General features: G+C 38.5%; 1 protein-coding gene across 22 annotated transcripts in view; it reads right to left on the bottom strand.

The window, feature by feature from the left end:
- The window catches only part of Ttll5 (tubulin tyrosine ligase like 5), a 242939-nt gene that overhangs the window by 98695 nt on the left and 123103 nt on the right, over nt 1-21141 (bottom strand). For 18 of the 22 annotated variants that reach the window (XM_070029485.1, XM_070029462.1, XM_070029431.1 and 15 more), the window contains one exon: nt 17783-17967. In XM_070029485.1, the coding sequence (XP_069885586.1) occupies nt 17783-17967 (185 nt within the window). The remainder of the gene's footprint in view (nt 1-17782; nt 17968-21141) is intronic. The other 4 variants (XM_070029421.1, XM_070029395.1, XM_070029478.1 and 1 more) reach the window with 1 other exon arrangement.

Here is a 21141-nt window from a genome sequence, read left to right on the forward strand (position 1 = left end):
TAAAAATGTCATCAGATACAGAGCTCAAATTCTGAAAATAATATTAGCCTTTCTCTTTCTCTCCCTCTCTTTCTTTTTTTCTTTTTGCCAAGCCTAGGGCTTGAACTCTGGGCCTGTGCACTGTCCCTGAACTCCTTTTGCTCAGTTAGTGCTCTACCACTTGAGCCACAGTGCCACTTCTGTTTTCTGAGGTTGTGTGTGTGTGTGTGTGTGTGATTAATTGGAGATAAGTGTCTCACCGACTTTTCTACCTAGCCTGGCTTTGAATCATGATCCTCAGATCTCGAGAGTAGCTAGGATTATAGGCATGAGCCACCAGCACCTAGCTTCTTTCCCTTATATTTTATTTCCTATTTTTTTAATCCATCCTGAGAGGACATTATAGAAGTAAAACAAAAAAAGTACTCTCAGTTCTGTTGCAGAGAAGTAGAGTGGAAAGTGGCATGAATGTGTAGTTAAGTTTGGACTACTAGTAGGTTGTGTGTAACATTCAGTCTCATTCAATGGGTAAACTAGTAACTGGCAGTCATTGTAACTTCTTTCTGTACAAAAACAAGGTATTCTAGATGATTTATTCTGAGATATAGGAAAAGTGACTACTTAAATGAGAGGCTATATAAGGAATGAAAACCTTACAGACTTCTCATCTTTCTCTCCAAAGAAGTTCCTGCTGAAAACAACTGTAACAACTTGTTGCTCTGTTTCCCCATAGAGCACCACCCCTGTGGTTTATCTGGAAAAGTCAGCAGGTTTCTCAGACCTGCAATGCTAACTGAACTGTCTGGGGCTAGCCAGAATGTGAACTCAGTATCTTCTATATACAGTTTTCCAAGCAGCCAGTGCTAACCAATCAGAACAGCAAGGGAAGTGAACAGATTTTCTATCGCTGCTCTATCTAACAGAATGTTCGCTGGTGATGAGCATATTCTATATTTTGTACTATCCAAAATAGTAGACACTAGCCACATGTCGCTATTGTATATTGAACTGTGGTTGGTGTGGCTGAAAAACTGGATTTTAAACTTGAATTTAAAATATCATACATATCTAGTAGCTACTTTAGTAGACAACATATCTCTAGAGCCTTTAGATTTGTACTGGATAAAGTTTACTCCACACAAATTATTTGGAGAATGGGCAGGAGGAATCACTGAATCACATCAAGTTTGGCTTTAGTACTACCTTGTTTTGTTCAGGGAAGGCCTAGAAGCAAAGCAGAAACCCCCAGCACTGGGTCAGCTCTTAAAAACTCTACATTCCAATCAGGTCTGCTTAATGGTTTCTTCCCTAACAGGACAGAGGGATGACAAATAAGGATGTCATCATGCTATATCTGCTTTTCTGGCCATCTACATTTTTCTAGGCAACACAACACAATCAGATTCTATCAGATGAAGATGAAGTGGTAAAGAGCACTTAGTGATATGCAACCACAATAAACACTTCACTGCTAGTTTTTCTTTTCTTTTCTTGACTAGTGCTCTACCTCTTAAGCCACAGCTCCACTTCTGGCTTTTTGGTGGTTACAGATAAGAAACTCAGAGAGTTCCAGCTGGCTTTGAAATACCATCCTCAGATCTCAGCTTCCTGAGTAGCTAGGATTATAGGTGTGAGCCACTGGCACTGGTGTTGAAATTTTTTAAAAGGACAATTATACATACATGAAATGATCACACCAGTCACAAAATCAGTGCCTCATCAGGAAAAGTTACAGTCACTGGGCCAATCGGCTTCCTTGGGCTAATAACTGAACATATGTTACTTAACCAAATCACAGAATCATGCCATTGGTCACAAAGGGATCTGAGAGACAGAAAGATAGGTTAAAATTCTCTTAACGCCAGTGGCCAGTGGCTCATGCCTGTAATCCTAGCTACTCAGGAGGCTGAGATCTGAGGATCACGGTTCAAAGCCAGCCCGGGCAGGAAAATCCGTGAGACTCTTTTTTTTTTGGGAGGGGGGGCGGGTCTGGTCTTGGGGCCTGAACTCTGGGCCTGGGTGCTGTCCCTCAGCTCTTCAGCTCAAGGCTAGCGCTCTACCACTGAGCCACCTTCCCAGCCCTCTGTGAGACTCTTATCTCCAATAAACCACTAGAAAACTGGAAGTTGCGCTGTGACTCAAGTGGTAGAGCACTCACCTTTGAGCTGAAGAGCCAGGAACAGCGCCCAAGCCCAGAGTTCAAACCCCATGAAAGGAGGGGGTAACAATTCTTTTAACGAAAGGAGGAGGTAACAATGCTCGATAGGAAATGTACTCATTACCTTACTTATGTAACTGTAACCCTTCTGTATACTATTTTTACAATAAAAAAGTATTTAATAAAAAAATTCTTTTAGTGATGAGAACTATAACTCAAAGAACCTGCCCAATTGACTATGGCAAATACATTTGTATCTGCAAAAGGTAGCATACACATTTAAGAGTATTATAGGTCTTGTTTGGACCTTTTGCCATAATCAATTTTTATGTAAATAATACTTTTCAGAGTTGACTTAATATTGGCAATAATAACAAAATCATATTAACACTAATGGTGACTACATTGAACATACATTGACTTTATTCCAGGAATTCTCTAAGTATATAATGCATATATTTATTTAATCTTAAAGGTACATGAATAGTGAGACTGAGGTTTTGTTGAAAGGTAAAAAAAAACTTGCTCAAAAGCAAATAATTATCATGTCTGGTTTGGATTCCATTCCTGAGGCAAGAGTTCTCAATCGTGTGTGTGTGTGTGTGTGTGTGTGTGTGTGTGTGTGTGTGTGTGTGTGTGTGTGTGTGTGTGTGTGTGTGTGTGTGTGTGTGTGTGTGTGTGTGTGTGTGTGTGTGTGTGTGTGTGTGTGTGTGTGTGTGTGTGTGTGTGTGTGTGTGACAGTATTAGGGGTGTGTGTGTGTGTGTGTGTGTGTGTGTGTGTGTGACAGTATTAGGGGTTGAACTCAAGACCTTTAGCTTGATAAGCAGGCACAGGTGCTCTACTTAAGCCATGCCTCCAGCCCTTTTTGCTTCTGCTACTTTTCAAACAGACTCCTGTATTAATCCCTGGATTTTAATCCTCCTCTTTATATTTCTTACATAGGCATTGTGTTACCATGTTCAGCTATTCATTGTGATGGGGTCAGGCTGGTCTCAAACTATGAACTCTTGATAGCTGCCTCCCAAGTGGCTGGAATTACAGCAAGTATGAGACACTGCACCTAACTCAAGCCAGTAGCTTTAACTACTGTATTACTCCAGTTGCCTCACTTGTTTCCCTGAGCCTTGCTACTTACAGCTTTAGTCATGGACCAGCAGCATCTATATTCCTGGAAGTTTGTTCAAAATGTAGACTATGAGCTCAGTTCAAGTACCAGAGAACCAAAATCTGCACTTAACAAGTTCCACAGGCAATTCACTTGCCTTGTAAAGTCTGAGAAGCCCTTATTATAGGGGACCACAGAAAATGACAAGAGAAAACAAAAAAGGGTGCTGTTCACTATTTCCTTCCTCCATAAAGCTCAGGGGATCTTCAACAAACAGCAGAATGACTTTGATGGGGTAAGGAGAAAATATATAACAACAAAGAAGAGTAGAAGAGAAAATAATTCTGTTAAGAACTTTTAAGTTTTCTATTTCACAATGTTGTTCAGTTATTTCAACTTTAAAAAGAGTAGTCATTAAATATGTCTAGAGTGTAAAAGTAGATAAAACCATTTAGAACAAATTAGGAAATGCTAAGTACTTCTTGTTTGTCATGAGAAATGGTCCTTATTAAAAAAATAAAGACAATCAAACAAACCCTCTCGCCCCAAGACACTAGAGCCTAAAAACCATCAGCTTGTTACCTAAACCTCACCTGGTCACGAATCCTACCTCCATCTAAACCTTGGGCTAGCTTGGCAAGGTTTCACTCCTTATCCTCCACCTCCTCTTCTTCCTCTGTTCCTACTGTCCTGGAGAGGCTTAACCAGATGTTCCACTCCCATTCCTATCTCATGTCCACTGCCACAGTGACCTCAGAGGATTTTTTTCTTTTAGTACCAAACACTGTTTATTTTAGAGGCAGCCTTCCGCATAATGCAGGTGGGCAAACATCTGAATGTGTGGGGTAGGGACACATTGCATGCATTCCATCTAGACAGGTGTTTAAATTACTGCAGGAATAAATACAGGTGATGGATTGAAAAATGGGGCAGGAGAAACAGAGAATGAGTCCAATTTCCGGTGCCTGACCCACCCACATGTTACTGCTTGTTATTGCTGTTAGCTATAAATAGTGTTATTCCAAATATTATAATTAAAACATCACAGAATTGCCCTATTGGATTCCCAGAATACTCCATCCACCCAGGTACACTTGGCATTCAGAGGAGGGGTCAAGGACAACCCTAATTAGATCACTCTTGATGTAGTGGTATGCTCCAAAAATACTATATAGTTCAGGATGCTTTAAGTTTTTGTTATTTTACTTTGTTGTTGTTTTCCTGCTTTGTCACAGTTTTTTTTTGTTTAATTTCAGTATTTTTTGTCTTATATATAAATCTATCTGTTTGGGGGAAAATAAGAGGGAAGATAGAATGGTGGGACAAAGGGTGAACTAATGCAGCAGTGATACTCACTTGATACTATGTTGAAAATGAACTACACGACTCGTGGGGGAGGGAGTCTAGAAGGAAAAAATGGGGAGAAAATGAGGGAAGAGGTGACACTGTTCAAAAAGAAATGTACTGGGAAATGGAACAACATTCAACAAAGGGGCCCATCAGCTGCACTGGACATAGAAGAAAAAGAACTAAGCAACCCAAAGACAGAGATGGGAAGGGGGGAATGAGAGGGAAAGAGGGAACAGCTTACACTAAGCAAAAGGAAAGAAATATAAACATCACCTGATGTGGAAAAAATCATTTGTATTGTCAAAGCTCATAGAAATCACAAACTATATAGACCACGATAATGACAATGTGCCTTGTAAAGGTTAAAATGTGTTTGTGACTTTAACTAAGTATCAACTCCACAGTACTGTGAAGTACGTGAAATTTATGTAATCACCTAATCTCAATTTAAAAAAGAGGGACTGGGAAGGTGGCTCAGTGGTAGAGCGCTTGCCTTGTATGCATGAGGCCCTGGGTTCGATTCCTCAGCACCACATAAGCAAAAAAAAAAAGGCGGAAGTGATGTTGTGGCTCAAGTGGTAGAGTGCTAGCCTTGAGCTGAAGAGCTGAGGGACAGCACCCAGGCCCAGAGCTCAGGCGCCACGACTGGACCCCCCCAAAAAATATTGAGAGAAAGGATGGGTTAGGAGCGATGGGTGACAATGTTGTCAGACACCTTGCACTCATATACTGTTTTGTAGAATGGGAACTTCTTTGTACAAATACTTAAAGATAAAAGAAAATAAAGAAATGTACTTATTTCCTGACTTATGTAACTGTAAACCCTCTGTACATCACCTTTACAATAAAAATTTTGCAAAGTTCAGAACTCAAAGACAATTTATCAATGACAAAATGCAATACATTACTTATTATAGGCAAGGCGTTGGGTAAGAGTCTGAAGGTAGACAGGGAAAAAAAAACTTGTGCCTTTATGTCATGTATGAATTTATAATCTAATAGGTAAGAAAAGACCTCTGGATAGACCGCAATATTTAAGACCATCAAAATGCCAAAGAAGGACCTAAGCTAGACCCAAAAGGAAAGAAATACCACAGACAGACAAGCAAGAAAGACATCTGAGAAACAGAAAGCTTAATGCTGTAAAAGACTGGGTGACACCAGACTGGAAGAGACAGAGAAACAGCTTTAGAAGGGCACTGAATGCTTGACTATGATTCCACATTGCTCTAACAAATGATTCTGAACAGAATTGTGTGAGAGTGGTGGCAAATCAAGGGCTGGTTTCTGGGAAGAGCTGAGAGGGACCATATCAGTGAAGGGTCATAACAAGGGGCAGTAGGACAACTCTTGTCGGTCTCCTCTCCCCCTGAACCCAAGGTGGACCTTGGAACTGGAGGGCTGCATTTGTAATCTGATAAAAGCTCTTGAGTTCATTCACTCATTGTTCCTGTTCTTTTTTTGGATCTGCCTTAATTTGTCTTCTAATATAACTAGAGCTCCTTGCCATGGCAGAATACAAGGTCAAAAGTAGTAAGACTGTGAGATCAATTTTGTTCTAGGGTTATAGGGGAAAATGTATTTCCTTAGATTTATCTACCTACATCTCTCTTTAACACTAAACAGGTTTAAGAATGAAGATTCCAGGGCAAATCTGAGGAAAAGATGTCCAGGTGGCCAACTAGATGGTGTTGATTTAGGATTTAGGCCTAATGGGCAAAGATGATCATGGATCATATACTGTCTAATCCAAGTCAACAAAGCTAGTGATCATACCCTGGTGGCTAAGCCAAGAATCTTAGAGTAATTAACAGAACTGCAGTAGCAGATCCTCTCTGTGCATCTTTTTCTAAACCTCAAGGAAGTGAATCATGGATTTCATCTACCTACTGTTCTCTCAGTAACAGCATCAAGGAATAATGTGCAGTAATTTCTAGCTCCACCATAGAAAAACAAATCCAAGAAAAATGACATTAAGAGATGAGAAAATATCACACAGGATAATGAAAAAGACAAGTCCAATATGAGCCCTCAAGTACTCTATCAAGTAAGTCATTAGGCAGAATGTTTCTCAGTGCATGCCTGCTCTGTAGGAAATGCTGTGGCAAACCCTTAAGGATAACACATTCCTCAGTCACAGAAGACAACAGAATTCCATACCTCACTATGCAGTTTGTCTGCAAATGTAGTGGCAAAGACCTTCCTCTGACAAGAACATACATAATTTTGATATCCCTCTCTCCTTCCTTCCCTCCCTTCCTCTTTCCTCCTTCCCCCTTTTTCCCTTCCTTCCCTTTTCTTCCCCTCCATTTCCTTCCTTTCTCTCTCTCCTCTTTTTCCTTTTCCTTTTTTTTTTTTTTGTGCTAATACCAAGGTTTGGACTTAAGAGTTTCACACTTTCACACTTGTTCGCCTTGCTTGCTTGGCTGGTGGCTTACCACTTGAGCCAGGTCTTCAGCCTGGCTTTTTGCTAGTTATTTTGGAGACAGAGTCTCTTGGACTTTCTTACCTGGGCTGGCTTTAGAACCATATCCTTCTGATCTCAGCCTCTTGAGTAGCTAAGATTGGTCATGAGCCACCAATATCTGGATGCTCTTTCTTAATACAATACAAAGCCTTATTATTGCTGTTTGAGAAAAACATCAGCAAATACACTCTTGTGCCCAGAGAAGTAGGAATAAGCCCTGCCATGGAGATAGAAAAAAATCAGAAGCCTCTGTATATTGGTTTCTTGGTGTGTGTCAAGGCTTAAACTCTGGGGCTGGCTACTGTTCTTTTAGCTTTCCTGCTCAAGGTTGATACTCTACAACATGAGCCACACTTCCACTTTTAGCTTATCTTGGTGGTTAATTAGAGATAAGTTTCACAGACTTTCCTGTCCAGGCTGGCTTCAAATCTCCATCCTCTGATTTCAGCCTCCTATGTAGCAAGGATTAGAGGCATGAGCTAACAGCAGTCTATTGCCTCTCTTTTATCACTAACACATAGTGCTTTACATCCTAAGGCAAAAACTGTCATAAAGGATCTCCCCAAGCTATAAAAGATCTTTGATTTAAAATATCTTTCATCATTAAACTGCTTTAAGAGTTAAGTATTTGTATTATAAATACAAATTTATTTTCCTATTTTGTCTCACATTTTTTTAAGGCACTCTGGACACTTTATTCACTGTAAAGTCCCTAGAGCTTGGTTCAGTGAGAACAAACAAACTCACATTCCCTTGATATGTATTGGGGATTGGACCCTTAAATCTCAGACACAAAAATCTGAGGAAGATCTAGTCCTTTACAAAAAGTGGTGAAGTGGTGAGAGTGTAGAAATGGGGTGTGAGTATAGAGTGCTTATAGAGCCTAGGTTCAATCCTCACCACACACACACACACACACACACACACACACACACACACACACACACACACACACACACACACACACACACACACACACACACACACACACACACACACACACACACACACACACACACACCTATTTAATTTATGTTCATCTTCCTATCAGTTATGATATTGAACACAACATAAATGAATTTTATAACATATTGTTTAGGGAACAATGACAAGAAAAATCTTTGTACATGTTAAATAGACATATTTCTCCTCAAGTACTTTCAACTGTGATTGGCTGAATACAAGGGTGTAGAAGCCAGATAAGAGGGATAACTGTACTATTAAGTGAAGTATCCAAATAAATCCTAGCAAATATTCTTGGAAAGGACCCTCCTTTCCCCCCCATCTCCAGTTAGCAGCCAGTTTTACCAGTAAGTGGAAAGATGGTATTTACTGTCACTGCAAGGTTAGTAAGGAAATTACAGGTTCCAAATGATCTCTTTTTGCATAGATCACAAGTGACTAGAGTGAGAGTTAAGTGCTGTTCTTGCTGGTGCTTTAACGTAATTTTAGAGAAGGCTTTGGCCTCATCTTGAAGCTGTGGGTAATGTTCTTGAATGAAATAATAGCTTTGACATACAGATTCTGTTCCCTGTCTGCAAAATGAGTATATTATATTGTTTCTGCATGGCACCAAAACTGCAAAGGCCTAGCAAACCACTTGTGATTCGCTCAAACTAACCTCAGGTTCAGTAAGTTGTGTGTAAATTTCATGTACCTTATTTATCAAAGTAAAAGTGGGAATTCAACATCAAGGATTTAGTGGATAATAATATAACACACAATAATCAAGGCACAGCATTCTTAGTGCAAATTTTTTCATCAATTTCCTCATCATAGATTAGTCCATAAAAATCTTAAGGTTTCTTATCTGAGGAGGCCAAGAATATTTTTATCAATTCAAACAAATATTCAACAGGAACCTTTTCTATGTGGGACTGGCACTCTTTTGAGCACTGAGGAAGAACATTAATATTAATAACAATAATAATAATACCAACCCTTGACTTTGTGGTGCTGAGTCTCAAGTGGATCGCCACTGAATATTTAAACAATGTGTATGACAGATTTGAGTTCCAACTCAAAGACCAAAGATGCAGAAAATACCAGGCTAAAGCACATGGAATCATAAAAATGTATGAATCATGATATCGTCATTTGCCATTTGTGTGACCTTAGCAGAGTGACTTATCCTACCAGTTTCTATTTCTTCATCTTCACAGGTAATAAATAAGCAGTATCTCCCTTGTTGGATTAAAGAGACAAGGAATATAATATTCTTAGCACAGTGCCTATGATAAATTAGGCATATCTGATTTACATTGGCTGCTTTAGTGTGAAGGTCAGGTATGATATGTATCAATGAAAAAGAAGATAACAGTAATTAAGTTTTAAAAGAGAATATAAAAACTGACAAAATACAGAAGAGAAATTCTTTTCCATTTAGCAAAAATGTGGTAAATGTCTACCAAGTACAAGGTCCTGTGGTGAGTGATGGTTTAGACAGAACTGCCATCATGTGGTTTATAGGCACACAAGCGAGAAGAGATGCAAAATCACTATAATAGATGTGTTTCACAGAGTGACTAATGAAGGGCTGAAGGATCCCACAAATCAAAAAGACTTCTGGCTGGAGCAACAGGAGTTTTTTTTTTCATTATTTATTTAAAAACAGGGGTTGGATGAATACAACACACCAGAAAAAAACTCGTGAAAAATTGGCATGGTCTTATCCTCTGCTAAGTACCTTATAGTCCAATAGAATGAGCACATCTGTTGAGTATAGTTGTCCCATAGAATTCACACGGGACTGACTCTAAGGCTTAATGCAGATAGTCCATTCTGCAATCAAGTCTCTTAACATAAAATATGAAAATATTTTCATGTATCCCATGCAAATCCTCCTGTATATTTTAAATTATTTAACAATCATTAAATTGTATCTAAAACCTAATACAAAGAAAATGCTATGTCAATAAGTGCTATAGTTTATTATTTATGGAGCTATAATTTTTAAAAATCTGCACATTTGGTACAGATGTACTTCTTTAAAAAAATGTTGTCTAGTTGGGTGTTGGCAGCTCACACCTGTAAATCCTAGCTACTCAGGAGGCTAAGATCTGAAGATGGCACTTTGAAGCCAGCCCTGGCAGGAAAGTCCATGAGATGCTTTTCTCCAATTAGTCACCAAAAAGCTGGAAGTAGAGGTAGAGCACCAGCCTTGAGCAAAAAAGCTGAGTTCAAGTCCTATTGTCCATATTAATTACACAGAACTCAGAATTCAGAGGGGCAAGGGTCAACTGTACTACCCACAAGAGGTCTGAGGCAACCAGGACCACAAGAGATGCTCACTGTCTATCTGCATATATACAGTGTGATGTGAGATGCATACTAGAGAAGAAGGATGCAAAGATTTATAACTAGGGAATATTTCTCCTAAGAAGGTGGCCTAAACTAAAACAGAAATCAACATAGACCAACAGAGACTTAACTGAACAGTACAGGGGTGGCAGGCAGAAGTAACTAGGGATCAGATTCTAAATAAAATCTTTGACTTGATCATTTATTTTGCTTTGTGAAGCTTGTGTTTTACATCATAGACACAGGAAGTCCTTTCAAGATAACTGTGAAACAGAAAAGACATAGAACAGAGACAATGTAGTCAGAATAAATAAGACTGGACAACTGCCTGGCCACAGAGAGTATAAGCAAACAAAGAGAAAAATGGATAAATCACACTTTTCAAACTTAAATCCCTAGAACTGCAATGTCAGAGAAGAAAGACGACAATGGGTTTTAGATATGAATATTTTTTGAGGGATTTTGAAATATTTCAAGACACATAAAATATTCTGAATGCTGGACAATAGGTGGAAATATTTAGTAGTCTATTTGAAGCACACTCCACAAAGAGGTTCAGGTGAAGAGGTACCAAATAAAGCTATAGAAAAAGAAAATTCACCATAGGGGAAACTATATATAAAGTGTTCTGAATGTTGGAGGGTACCCACAAACAGCAGGGCATAGAGAACCAAGGGGTCACCTCACTTTTTTCAACCAGATCCACTCTGTTCTTTGTTTTTTTTAAAACCAGTTTTATACAGCTGAGGTTTAAAGCAATGTTGAAAAAGAAATCTAGTTTTCAAGGGAAGTGAAAGAATGAGTACTCAAAGAAATTAGAGAGGATTATAGCATCTTACAGAAATGTTCTGGTAGGAGGTGGTCAATAATAGAGTCAATACTGGAGGAGGATAAGGATTAAAAAAAGATAACTGCAGTTGGCAATTCCAAGGTCATCACTGACCTTGAGAGAGATCAGACAACTGTTAAGAGGTGAAGTCAGACAGTAAAATTAAGTGTGGGGCAGGGACATGGAGGCCTGAGGACAACAAGGGTATATTATGTTAAATTTAGCAGGATAGGAAAGATAGAACTTGCAAGGATAGACAAGTAAAGGGATGGTTATTTTAAAACAAGAGACAGGGCAGCAGGCCAGGGTGTGGGAGAGTAAAACCTTGAGACACACAGAAGAGCTAGGAGACTCAGCAGGACTTATCTGAGCTAGGCAAAGGATTCAGGAAGGAAAATGAGTTTTGATGCTAAGATGACCCCCCCCCTTTTTTTTTTAAAGCAGATGTGGAAATCAAGGCTCACATGGATTGTGTCTAATGTCTCATAGACTCAAGAGCTTATGATTTTTCTACTTATCTTTTTCTTTTTCAAGAAATGGGAACAAGTAGTGACTAGGGGGTGAAAGGGGTACAATGTTTTCTACCAAGAAAGAACGCAGAGTTAATAAACAAGCACAAAATGTACAGTAGTTCACACATACCCAAGTAAGCTAGGAAGCAGGGAAGAAGTTTCTAGAGCCAAACACTAACACCTGTACACTAGGTATCACCTGCCTCAATCTTAGAGAACATGTGCAACCATTTTGGAGGTTTGCTCTGTCTCTTCAAAGTGGTATTGCTGAAATCAAGATTAATTTGGGATTCATTGTGGACCTTGATGATAGCAGCTGCTGAAGTAGGAGAGACAACCTAGAATTCTTTGGTAGAAAGTTAAGGAGGAGTGAATGAGGAACTACTGTGAACTAAATGTTCTGTACTTCAGATATATCCTTCTGGGGGCAATAGAGTGTCAGGGCAAGGGGTACAGATATGAAAGAAACCAATGGTTCTCTGTTCCGCTTTCCATTTAAATGAAAAATGTGGGGAGCACAGAGTGTCTCCTCCCTGCTCTGTCTGTCAGCACATTTACAGAGGCCTGGCCCCATCACTAAATGGCTGGCTGGCTGGGAAGTGGACACAACACACAGCTCACAGTTCATGATGGGGCCCAGCCTGGGTGGTCTACTGGTATCCTTTTGATTAAACTCCCAGCCTGGGAGAGCTAAAGCAGCTTGTAATGATAGCTGGGTCCTGAAAGCTCACACTTGCTGGCCCAAAGAGGGCCAATTCTCCTCTGCTTTCCTGCCTCCCACACCCCACCACAGGCTGGGCTGCTTTGCCACATTTTTCGGAACACTGACAGCAGCAACCACAATGGGCCATGTCTGTTCAGAGCTGCTCTCCCTCCAGGCACTGAGTGGGTCAGACATAGAGACCTCACACTGAAGCTCTACTCCAGCACACTATGAGCCACCGGTGTTTGCCGCCCCCTCCTCCAGGTGCAGATGCTTCTAGAAAACATGTTGCTTTCAGAAATACACACTTCGATTGCCAAATGATCCCACCCCAATAGATAACCAGCCTCTCCAGGCCAAGAAAAAAGGCTAAATTTGACCTGCACTCTGCTTGGATTTCTAAGGTATTTGTTGAATAGTCATACACTTATAACTTACACCTCTTCACATTTCAGATGTACATGTGCTTGCACAGTTTTCAAGTGTCCACTGTTCACTTGGGTGGGAAAGTATGATATTCTTATGTAGTGCAGGCTTTAAACAAAGCTACACCATCACAGAAGTAGCAAAAGAAATCTTAAGTTGAATGAGGTCTTGTTTTTAGCCATAGAAATTCCTTAAGAATCCAGTCTCTAATGTACATTCTGGGTCCCTCAAAGCTTGAATACAATTTTGAGAGTTGTCAGAACTCTGCCTTTGCTATTTCACTGTTCTTTAGCATCCTCACCGAAAGGTAGGGAAGAAAAAAAGGGCTGGCTTTGTCTCCTCCTCTAACCCATCTTCCTCGCAGTATCTGAACAATCTAGCTGAAGCAACTGTCTTATGCTTTGCCACCATCCATGAGAAGGAGGGCAAGTTCCTTCCCAGGGCCTCCTAAACTCTCCCCAGATGAGTTGAACCGTCTCTCCAGCTTCAATCCTTGCCACTAGGAGCTGACCCCTAACCTCCCACACATCACTAAACAGCATTCTATTGCCTGCAAAGACATTGTTTTTGGTTTTGTTTCTTTTTTTTTTTTTTTCTAGAAGCAGCTCCTGCTCTTCTTCTAGCCTTTATAGTTCAGTCTTTCAGGAAGGCTGCTTTGGCCTTCTTCCCATTCCCATCCCAAGTTGGGTTAGAAACCCCTCTGGGAGGATTTATTATTTCTTAGGAATGTTTCTGTCATGCATGTGCCAGGCTACTACTATCATCTGTTTAAGTGGCTGTCACTCTCAATAGATTGTGAGTTATTTCACACTCAGGGATGGGCCTTTTATTATTCCCATTAGTTCCAAAGCCTGAATGCCCTTAAGAGCTTAGTGAAAATGATTTTTTTTAATAAATAAACGAACAGAATGGAATACAAACCTTTCTAGAAATTGCCACTCAATGTCTAAGTAGGTTAAGAAGTTGAAATTATAGGCAAAATGTTCAGTTTTTGAGTTTTTGGAAATACCTAACAATTTTAATTTTCTATAGTAGTCTTCCAGAATAGTAGAAATAACTCAAAATCAGCTTTCTTACTCTAGTAAGAAGTCCCTTAACTTGTTGCCTAGCAAAGCAATTAAATAGAGCTTGTGGGCTATAACTAAAGCATTTATCAGAGGTAAATTCATAGCATTCAATACAGTTTAAAGAAAAAAACCACCGAATGAATAAAAGCAAGTACCCAAAAGAAATCATAAAGCTAAAGAGACAGAGAAAAGAAATTAGTAAATAAGATTCATTATTAAGAAGATAATGAATTAGAAAATTAAAAAAACAGCACAAATAAAAACTAGGAACAGAAAGTGAGGAAAGTAAGAGGTAGGAAGCTAAAAGCACTTAAAGTGGTTACTAGACATGAAACTGTTTCTGATGACAGATAAATTTAAACTCTGAGGCCAGAGAGACCATCAGAGCTCCTACTTCTTTGTTTGGATACCCATCTTTCTCTAAGAAGTCACAGACATTTATCATTTGTCTCAGTGAGTAAGAAATGACAACAGCTTTCTTTTAAGAAAGAAATTAGGAAACAGCTAGTAAAGAAATGTACCAGAGCCTGTATTAAACCATTAATTTGTGTTATTAGTTATTTGCCAGAAAAAGAACAGATAGAATTTTGCAAATTCCAAATTAAGGAACTATTTTCTCTGAAGAGAAGGGGCTAAATATCATAAACTGAGTTTTAAAGAGTGTATTTTAGCCAACAACTTTCATGAGTCAGAAGCCATTTACTCCTGAGAGCCTTTATGACTAAATTAATGTTTTCCAAGTATACGGCATTTACACAATACAAGGAGGCTTTCCTATCAACAAAGATGCTGAGGTTGACGGAAGTTAAGTGAACTACTCAAGTTCACACAGATGTCTGGATAGCTAGTCCAACTACTTTTTTTTTAAATAAACGTATTTTTTATTGTCAAAACACTGTACAGAGGGGTTACAATTACATGGGCAAGATAATGAGTACATTTCTTATCAAGCATTGTAGCCTCCTCCTTTGTTTCCCCTTCCCATCCCTTTTCATCCTCCCCCCGTCAGTTGTAAAGTTTGTTTTTCGACATGACTTGTACATCTCATTGTTGCAATGGGTCCTCCTGTATCCTTGTTTTAACGATTTGTTTTTCCCTTCCCCTTCACATATACCAACATCAAATACAGTGAAAGCAGGGGTTATTCCATGGGGGAGGGACATACAAAGCAACAAAGACATAATCTTATAAATATATTAGAAACAATCCCATGAAAGATCTCTCTCTCTCTCTCTCTCTCTCTCTCTCTCTCTCTCTCTCTCTCTCTCTCTCTGTCATGGGGCTTGAGCTCTAGGCCTGAGAGCTGTCCCTAAGCAATTCAGCTCAAGGCTCATGCTCTACCACTTGAGCCATAGCGCCACTTCTAGTTTTCTGGGTTTTTTTTTTTTTTATTGTGAAAATACTGTACAGAAAGGTTACAATTACATGGGCAAGATAGTGAGTACATTTCTTATCAAGCATTGTAGCCTCCTCCTTTGTTTACCCTTCCCATCCTACCCATCCTCCCCCCCCCCACAAGTTGTAAAGTTCATTTTCGACATAACAACTTGTACTTCTCATTGCTGTAACAGGTCCACCTGTATCCTTATTTAAACGACTTGTTTTTTCTGGTGGGTTTTTTTTTTGTGTGTGTGTGTATGTGTGATTAAGTGATTACATAATTTCCCAAATTTCACAGTATTGTGGAATAGTAATGCTCATTTAAAGTCACAAACTCATTCTAACTTTCCTGGAGCAAATTGTCTATCATGGTCTATAACATATAACGGTGTACACATATACACCATACATGTGATCAGCAGCATGGGGTTATTTAGTAGTGGTTCGACCAGATGAGTGGAAGTTCTTTGTTTCTTAAGTCTGTTAATTTTGTCGTATCACCTAACATTTTGGATTTAACATCCACTTATCAGGGAGATCATGTACCGTTTGTCTCTTTGCTCTTAGCTTACCTTGCTCAACATGATTTCTTCTAGCTCCATCCATTTCCCTGCAAATGCCACCAACTACTTCTTTAGTAATGCACAATATTTATTTCATACTACAGCACCAGGCACAAAGCACCTTATGTTCAAGACTCTGAACTTTAAAACTGACATCTAATGGCAGGTTCAGATCCTTCTAAACAGCAATCTGATGGACCTGAATGCACTGACTGAAGGTTTCTTGCAGATAAGAAAGTTGAACTGAAGAAGGCCTGCTTCCCAAAAGGAACTTATAAACCTTGACTTTTTTCTTTCTCTCTCTCTCTCTCTCTCTTTTTTTTTTTGCTGGTCCTTGGGCTTGAACTCTGGGCCTGGGTTCTGTCCCTGACCTACTGACTTTTCCTCTTTTGAGCACTCTACCACAGGAGCCACATCACCACTTCTAGCTTGAGTAGTTTATTGGAGATAAGAGCCTCACAGAGTTTTCTGCCTGGGCTGGCTTTGAACTGCAATCCTCAGATCTCAGCCTCCTGAACAGTTAGGATTACAGGTATGAGCCATTGGCACCTGGCTAAACCTTAAATTTCTACAGGATTAGGATCTTACTATTTTACAGGCTCTGAAATAGAACAAATAATAGGAAGTGAAAACATGTAGACACTAATATTTGCTCTTTTTCTTTGTTACAGTTATGAAGAAAATTATTTATTAATCTTGTTGCTTCCAGGTATTCATTTATAAACTGGAAACTGCAATCACGGACCTCATGACAGAAGTATAACATATCATTGGCCCATTTCTCATAGACATTTCTGAGTTTAAAATTCTTTGTCCTACTATGGTCAACATTCTATACCACTTTCCCATCATTTGATCACTAAAATCTACCTCTTTGATTCCTTTCAAATCTCAGCTCTGACTTTGTTAAGTTTCTTCTTTCTACTTCACATTAGATTTCTTCATCTACACTCTTTAAAATACAACGGATTTGAAAAAGAAAACCATTAACACCAGGAGAATGCCAAAGCAAATCTAAAGTCACAGGGGAGCCTTACCTTTCACTCTGGCTCTAATTGTGTTTACAAACAACGAAGGTACCACCAGGGAGCAGTGTGTTACCTTCTTGAAGCATGTATGTGAACTCATTTTCACCTTCTTTTTTTTAAGCTTTGATTATTTATCACAGGTATGACCCATAAAAGAATCTGACACAATAGAGATACAGCAAAATATAATCATGAAGTTAAATTTTAAGTTGTTTGGAAGACTTTAATGCCATTCAGCATTAAGGAAGGTATAGCTTCTTTTTCTAATTGTACATCATATGGATTACCAGAACAAACAAAGAGAACACAAAGTTTTTAACACTGTCATTTAACTTCACTGTGTTGTAAACTCATTTTATACTCATATACACTGGTACTTATTTTTCTGTCCATGAGTTTACTGAGTGACCTTGATCACCTCATTTATTTCAGACTCAGTTTCCCCCATCTGTAAATTGGAGAGAATGATGTATATTGGCTAAGGGTATAATTCTTTATTAATCTGTATCTATAAAATATTCTGAAATCATAAAATAAAAGCAGTATACTGAGGAGGGGAATAAAGGTAATGTTACAATGTTCTGGTAAAAAGATTTCTAAACCTAGGACTTACTGGAAATTTTTACCAAAGACAAAAGTTATTTTTAAAAATCCTTTAAAATTATATTTACAGCTGAATATTAAAGTCTATTTATCTGTGAAACAGGTATATCATAACCAGTACCAGACTGCCTGCAACACTCATTTTCTTTATTACTTTAGTAGCATTTTGGTTCTTTAGATTGATACAAACCAATGCTCATTTGAGAGTCATCAACATAGGGGAAACACTGAAGTCTGGGAAGGACTGGGCACACCCCATCAATCTTAATCTTGGATTCAAAAAGCCCTTTGGCAGCACATTCTGCCCATACCTGTTGAGAGAGGAGACTGATGTGGCTGGCGGGAGAATACTGCCTTGCTGCCTGTTTCTCAGCCAGCCTCTGGAGTTCAGCTGTAACCAGAGTTTGGTTGTACCGTTTGTTGTAGAAACCATCGTCTCCTTCTTTTTGGGTTTTGGCTACTCCTGAATGATGCTTGTGAGGATGGCATAAACCTGCTGAAAAAGAGAAAAGTTCTCACCCACTTAGGAAAAAGGACCTGAAAAAAAGATGAGGATGGTGACAAAGAAATATCAGGCCAACAGACACTTTATTGAATCTACGGATCTTTACCAAAAGGAGTAATAAATGAAGTTTAAATGGTGACCAAAAAGTTCTTCCTGTAGTCAAACTGCTATATGCATTTTTAATGTGTTTCTGCTTATCATGAAAATGTCACAAAAATTTTCATCACAGGTGCTAGGGAAGAACTAATTTTAGGATTTACAAATCTTAATAATTTTTAAACATTGGCTGAGCGAAGGATACAACTCAAGAGCATCATACTCCCTACATGCATTAGTCTTTGTGATGGATCCCAGTGCTGTCAGAAAAAAAAAAGGTTTTGCAACTCATAATTCTTAGTTTTACCACCTGTAAGTTTTACACTTGTAACTACACTTGTAAATCTGTGACACCCATAATACTCACAATGCACCAAAGGGAAATAGGAATGAAAGAAAAACTGAAGGTACATAGAAAAAACAGCATTAATTTTATATTCTCAATGTCAACTTTACAGATTTATTTTCTTCTTTCAGCTAATTTTGTGAGAGTTGTTATATAACATAAAACCAAGACTGTAAAAATCACACATCTCTGGGCTGGAGGAAACAGCTCAAACAGCACAGTACCTGCCTAGTGAGTATAAAACCCTGAATTCAAGCCCCAGTACCTCAAAATAAATAAGTAAATAAATAAAAGTATGGATCTCATTTTTAAAAAATCACAAAACCTAGAAAAGTAGTTAACACCATAATATATTTTTCTTTTTGTTTATTTATGTGCAAAAAACTATCCAGGGCTTCACCTCAACCACTGAGCCATACTCCTAGAGCCCTTCTATCCTTTTATAATTGTTAATTTGTTGTCCTTTTGTATACATAACTTATTAATACTAAGAAATCATTTTCATGTCCACTATATCATTTGTTACACCCACAACCTTTACAATGATTGTGTAATATAAGCATATTATAATGAATGCCTATTAATTTTCTACCAAGGACATGGCACTCAGAAGCTACGTTACCAATAATATGCATTAGCCCATGTGCTCCTCAAACCTAATCTCTGATCAGTTAAATTATAATTTAAAATATACATATATATTTGCATAAATACTAGGTAATTTAGTTACTTTAAGCTCCATAATAGTTTCCTACCATAATAGTTTCCCTTGAATTTGCTTCAACACTATATTATTAAGATTTATACCTGCTGAATATAGCTGGTATTTCATTTTACAGATTCACCATGTTTCAATTCCCTGTTATTTATTAACAGCTTATTGCTGCTATAAATGTCAGTCATACATTATCCTGTACCTCTCTGCTGGTACATGTATAGAATTTTCTGTGTCTATGCCTATGAGTAGGATTTCTGGTAACAGGGTGACCATATACCTTCCCCTATTTTACTAGTCATCGCTAGGCAAGTGCTCTACCACTTGAGCCATATCTCCAGTCTTAATCTCACCCTCATTTAGTCTTTTAATAGTATGTCAAACATCACAATTCTTCTTTCTCTACAACATTATAAAATAACATTATAGTCTTCACTTACATTTACTTAATAATAATGTTCAGGATATGCTATAACTTTTCTGATGTTGGTTATTGTTCTATTGTCTTTTTCATCTTGACTTACTGAAGTTGTGCTTTATACATATTGCATATATATGCAATTTCATTAATCAATCCCTGGGGTGCTGCCAATACCATGCTGTCTTATTATCATATCTTCATACTAAGTTTCAATAAGGTACTCCTCTATCTTATTTTTCTTCTTCAAAAGGTCCCTACTCATCCAGGTGTCGGTGGCTCATGCCTGTAATCCTAGCTACTAAGGAGGCTGAGATCTGAGGATTATGGTTCAAAGGCAGCCCGAGCAGGAAAATCTGTGAAACTCTGACCTCCAATTAACCACCAGAAAACTGGAAGTGTCATTGTAGCTCAAGTAGTAGAGTGCTAGCCTTGAGCTAAAGGTCAGGTACAGCACCCAGGCCCGGAGTTCAAGACCCATGATCAACAAAAACAAAACAAAAGGTCCTCACTCTCTGACCTTTCTATTACTTTAAGTTTATCCAGTTTAAGAACAAGTGTGAGACTGTGACTGGAACTATATTTAACCTAAAGATCAATTTGATGACAGCAGAAATTTAGGAAATTATTCCTACATGTGTACATATTTATCCATTTATTCATTCCAAACATTTTTTGCTGGTGGTGAAGGTTATACACTTGATTATATTTAATGCCATTTCAGCTTTAAAATAAATAGTTGGAGACTGGTAAACTGGCTAAAGTGGTAGTATCAAACTCCAATACAGTCCCCAAATGGTCATTTTTGTATATTTTTTTCTTAAAACTATTGCTTTCTTCATGCCATTTATATAGCTAAAAATAATTATATCTAAAAATGCATCTATGGTTTTGTTTTTTGGCTGTCCTGGGGCTTGAACTCATGGCCTGGGTGCTGTCCCTGAGCTTCTTTTGCTCAAGGTTAGTGCTCTGCTACTTTGAGCCACAGTGCTACTTCTGGCTTATTCTGAGTAGTAGATTGGAGATTGGAGTAGTCTCACGGCCTTTCCTGCCTGGGCTGGCTTCAAACCATCAGGAGGATCCTGCTTCCTGAGTAGCTAGGATTATGGGTGTGAGCCACCAGTATCAGGCTTATTTTCTCTGTCTCTCTCTCAAACTTAAATGCTTTTTCTTATTGTGCTGGCTCTGACTTCCTGTAAAATGCTGAACAGAAACAACATTAGTGAGCATCTTCATCTTGCCCCTAATGTGAAGGTGAACAACCAGACCACTAGCTCTTGTAACTATGGGGCAAATACCATTCCCAGGTTAACAGGGTTTCCTTCTTAGTATGAATGTTCATAAATGAACACAGCATATTATTAAATCTTTTTCTGCATCTATCATGACAATATGAACATGGGTTTCTTTTCTTTAATCTGTTAACATGGCAAATGACACTGACAGGTTTTTTTTTTTTTAAGTGCTACTACATTTGACTGGCTTTGAAATGTTTGATTATAGAGTTTTTGTATTTCGGTTCAGAAATGAAGCTGGTGTATAATGTTACTCTCTAGTGCTATTCTTAACTGGTCTTGTAAAGATGAAACT

The sequence above is a fragment of the Dipodomys merriami genome, unplaced genomic scaffold (genome assembly GCF_024711535.1).
Source record: "Dipodomys merriami isolate MVZ:Mamm:240054 unplaced genomic scaffold, mDipMer1.0.p SCAF_1, whole genome shotgun sequence".
In the NCBI taxonomy this organism is placed as follows: Eukaryota; Metazoa; Chordata; class Mammalia; order Rodentia; family Heteromyidae; genus Dipodomys; species Dipodomys merriami.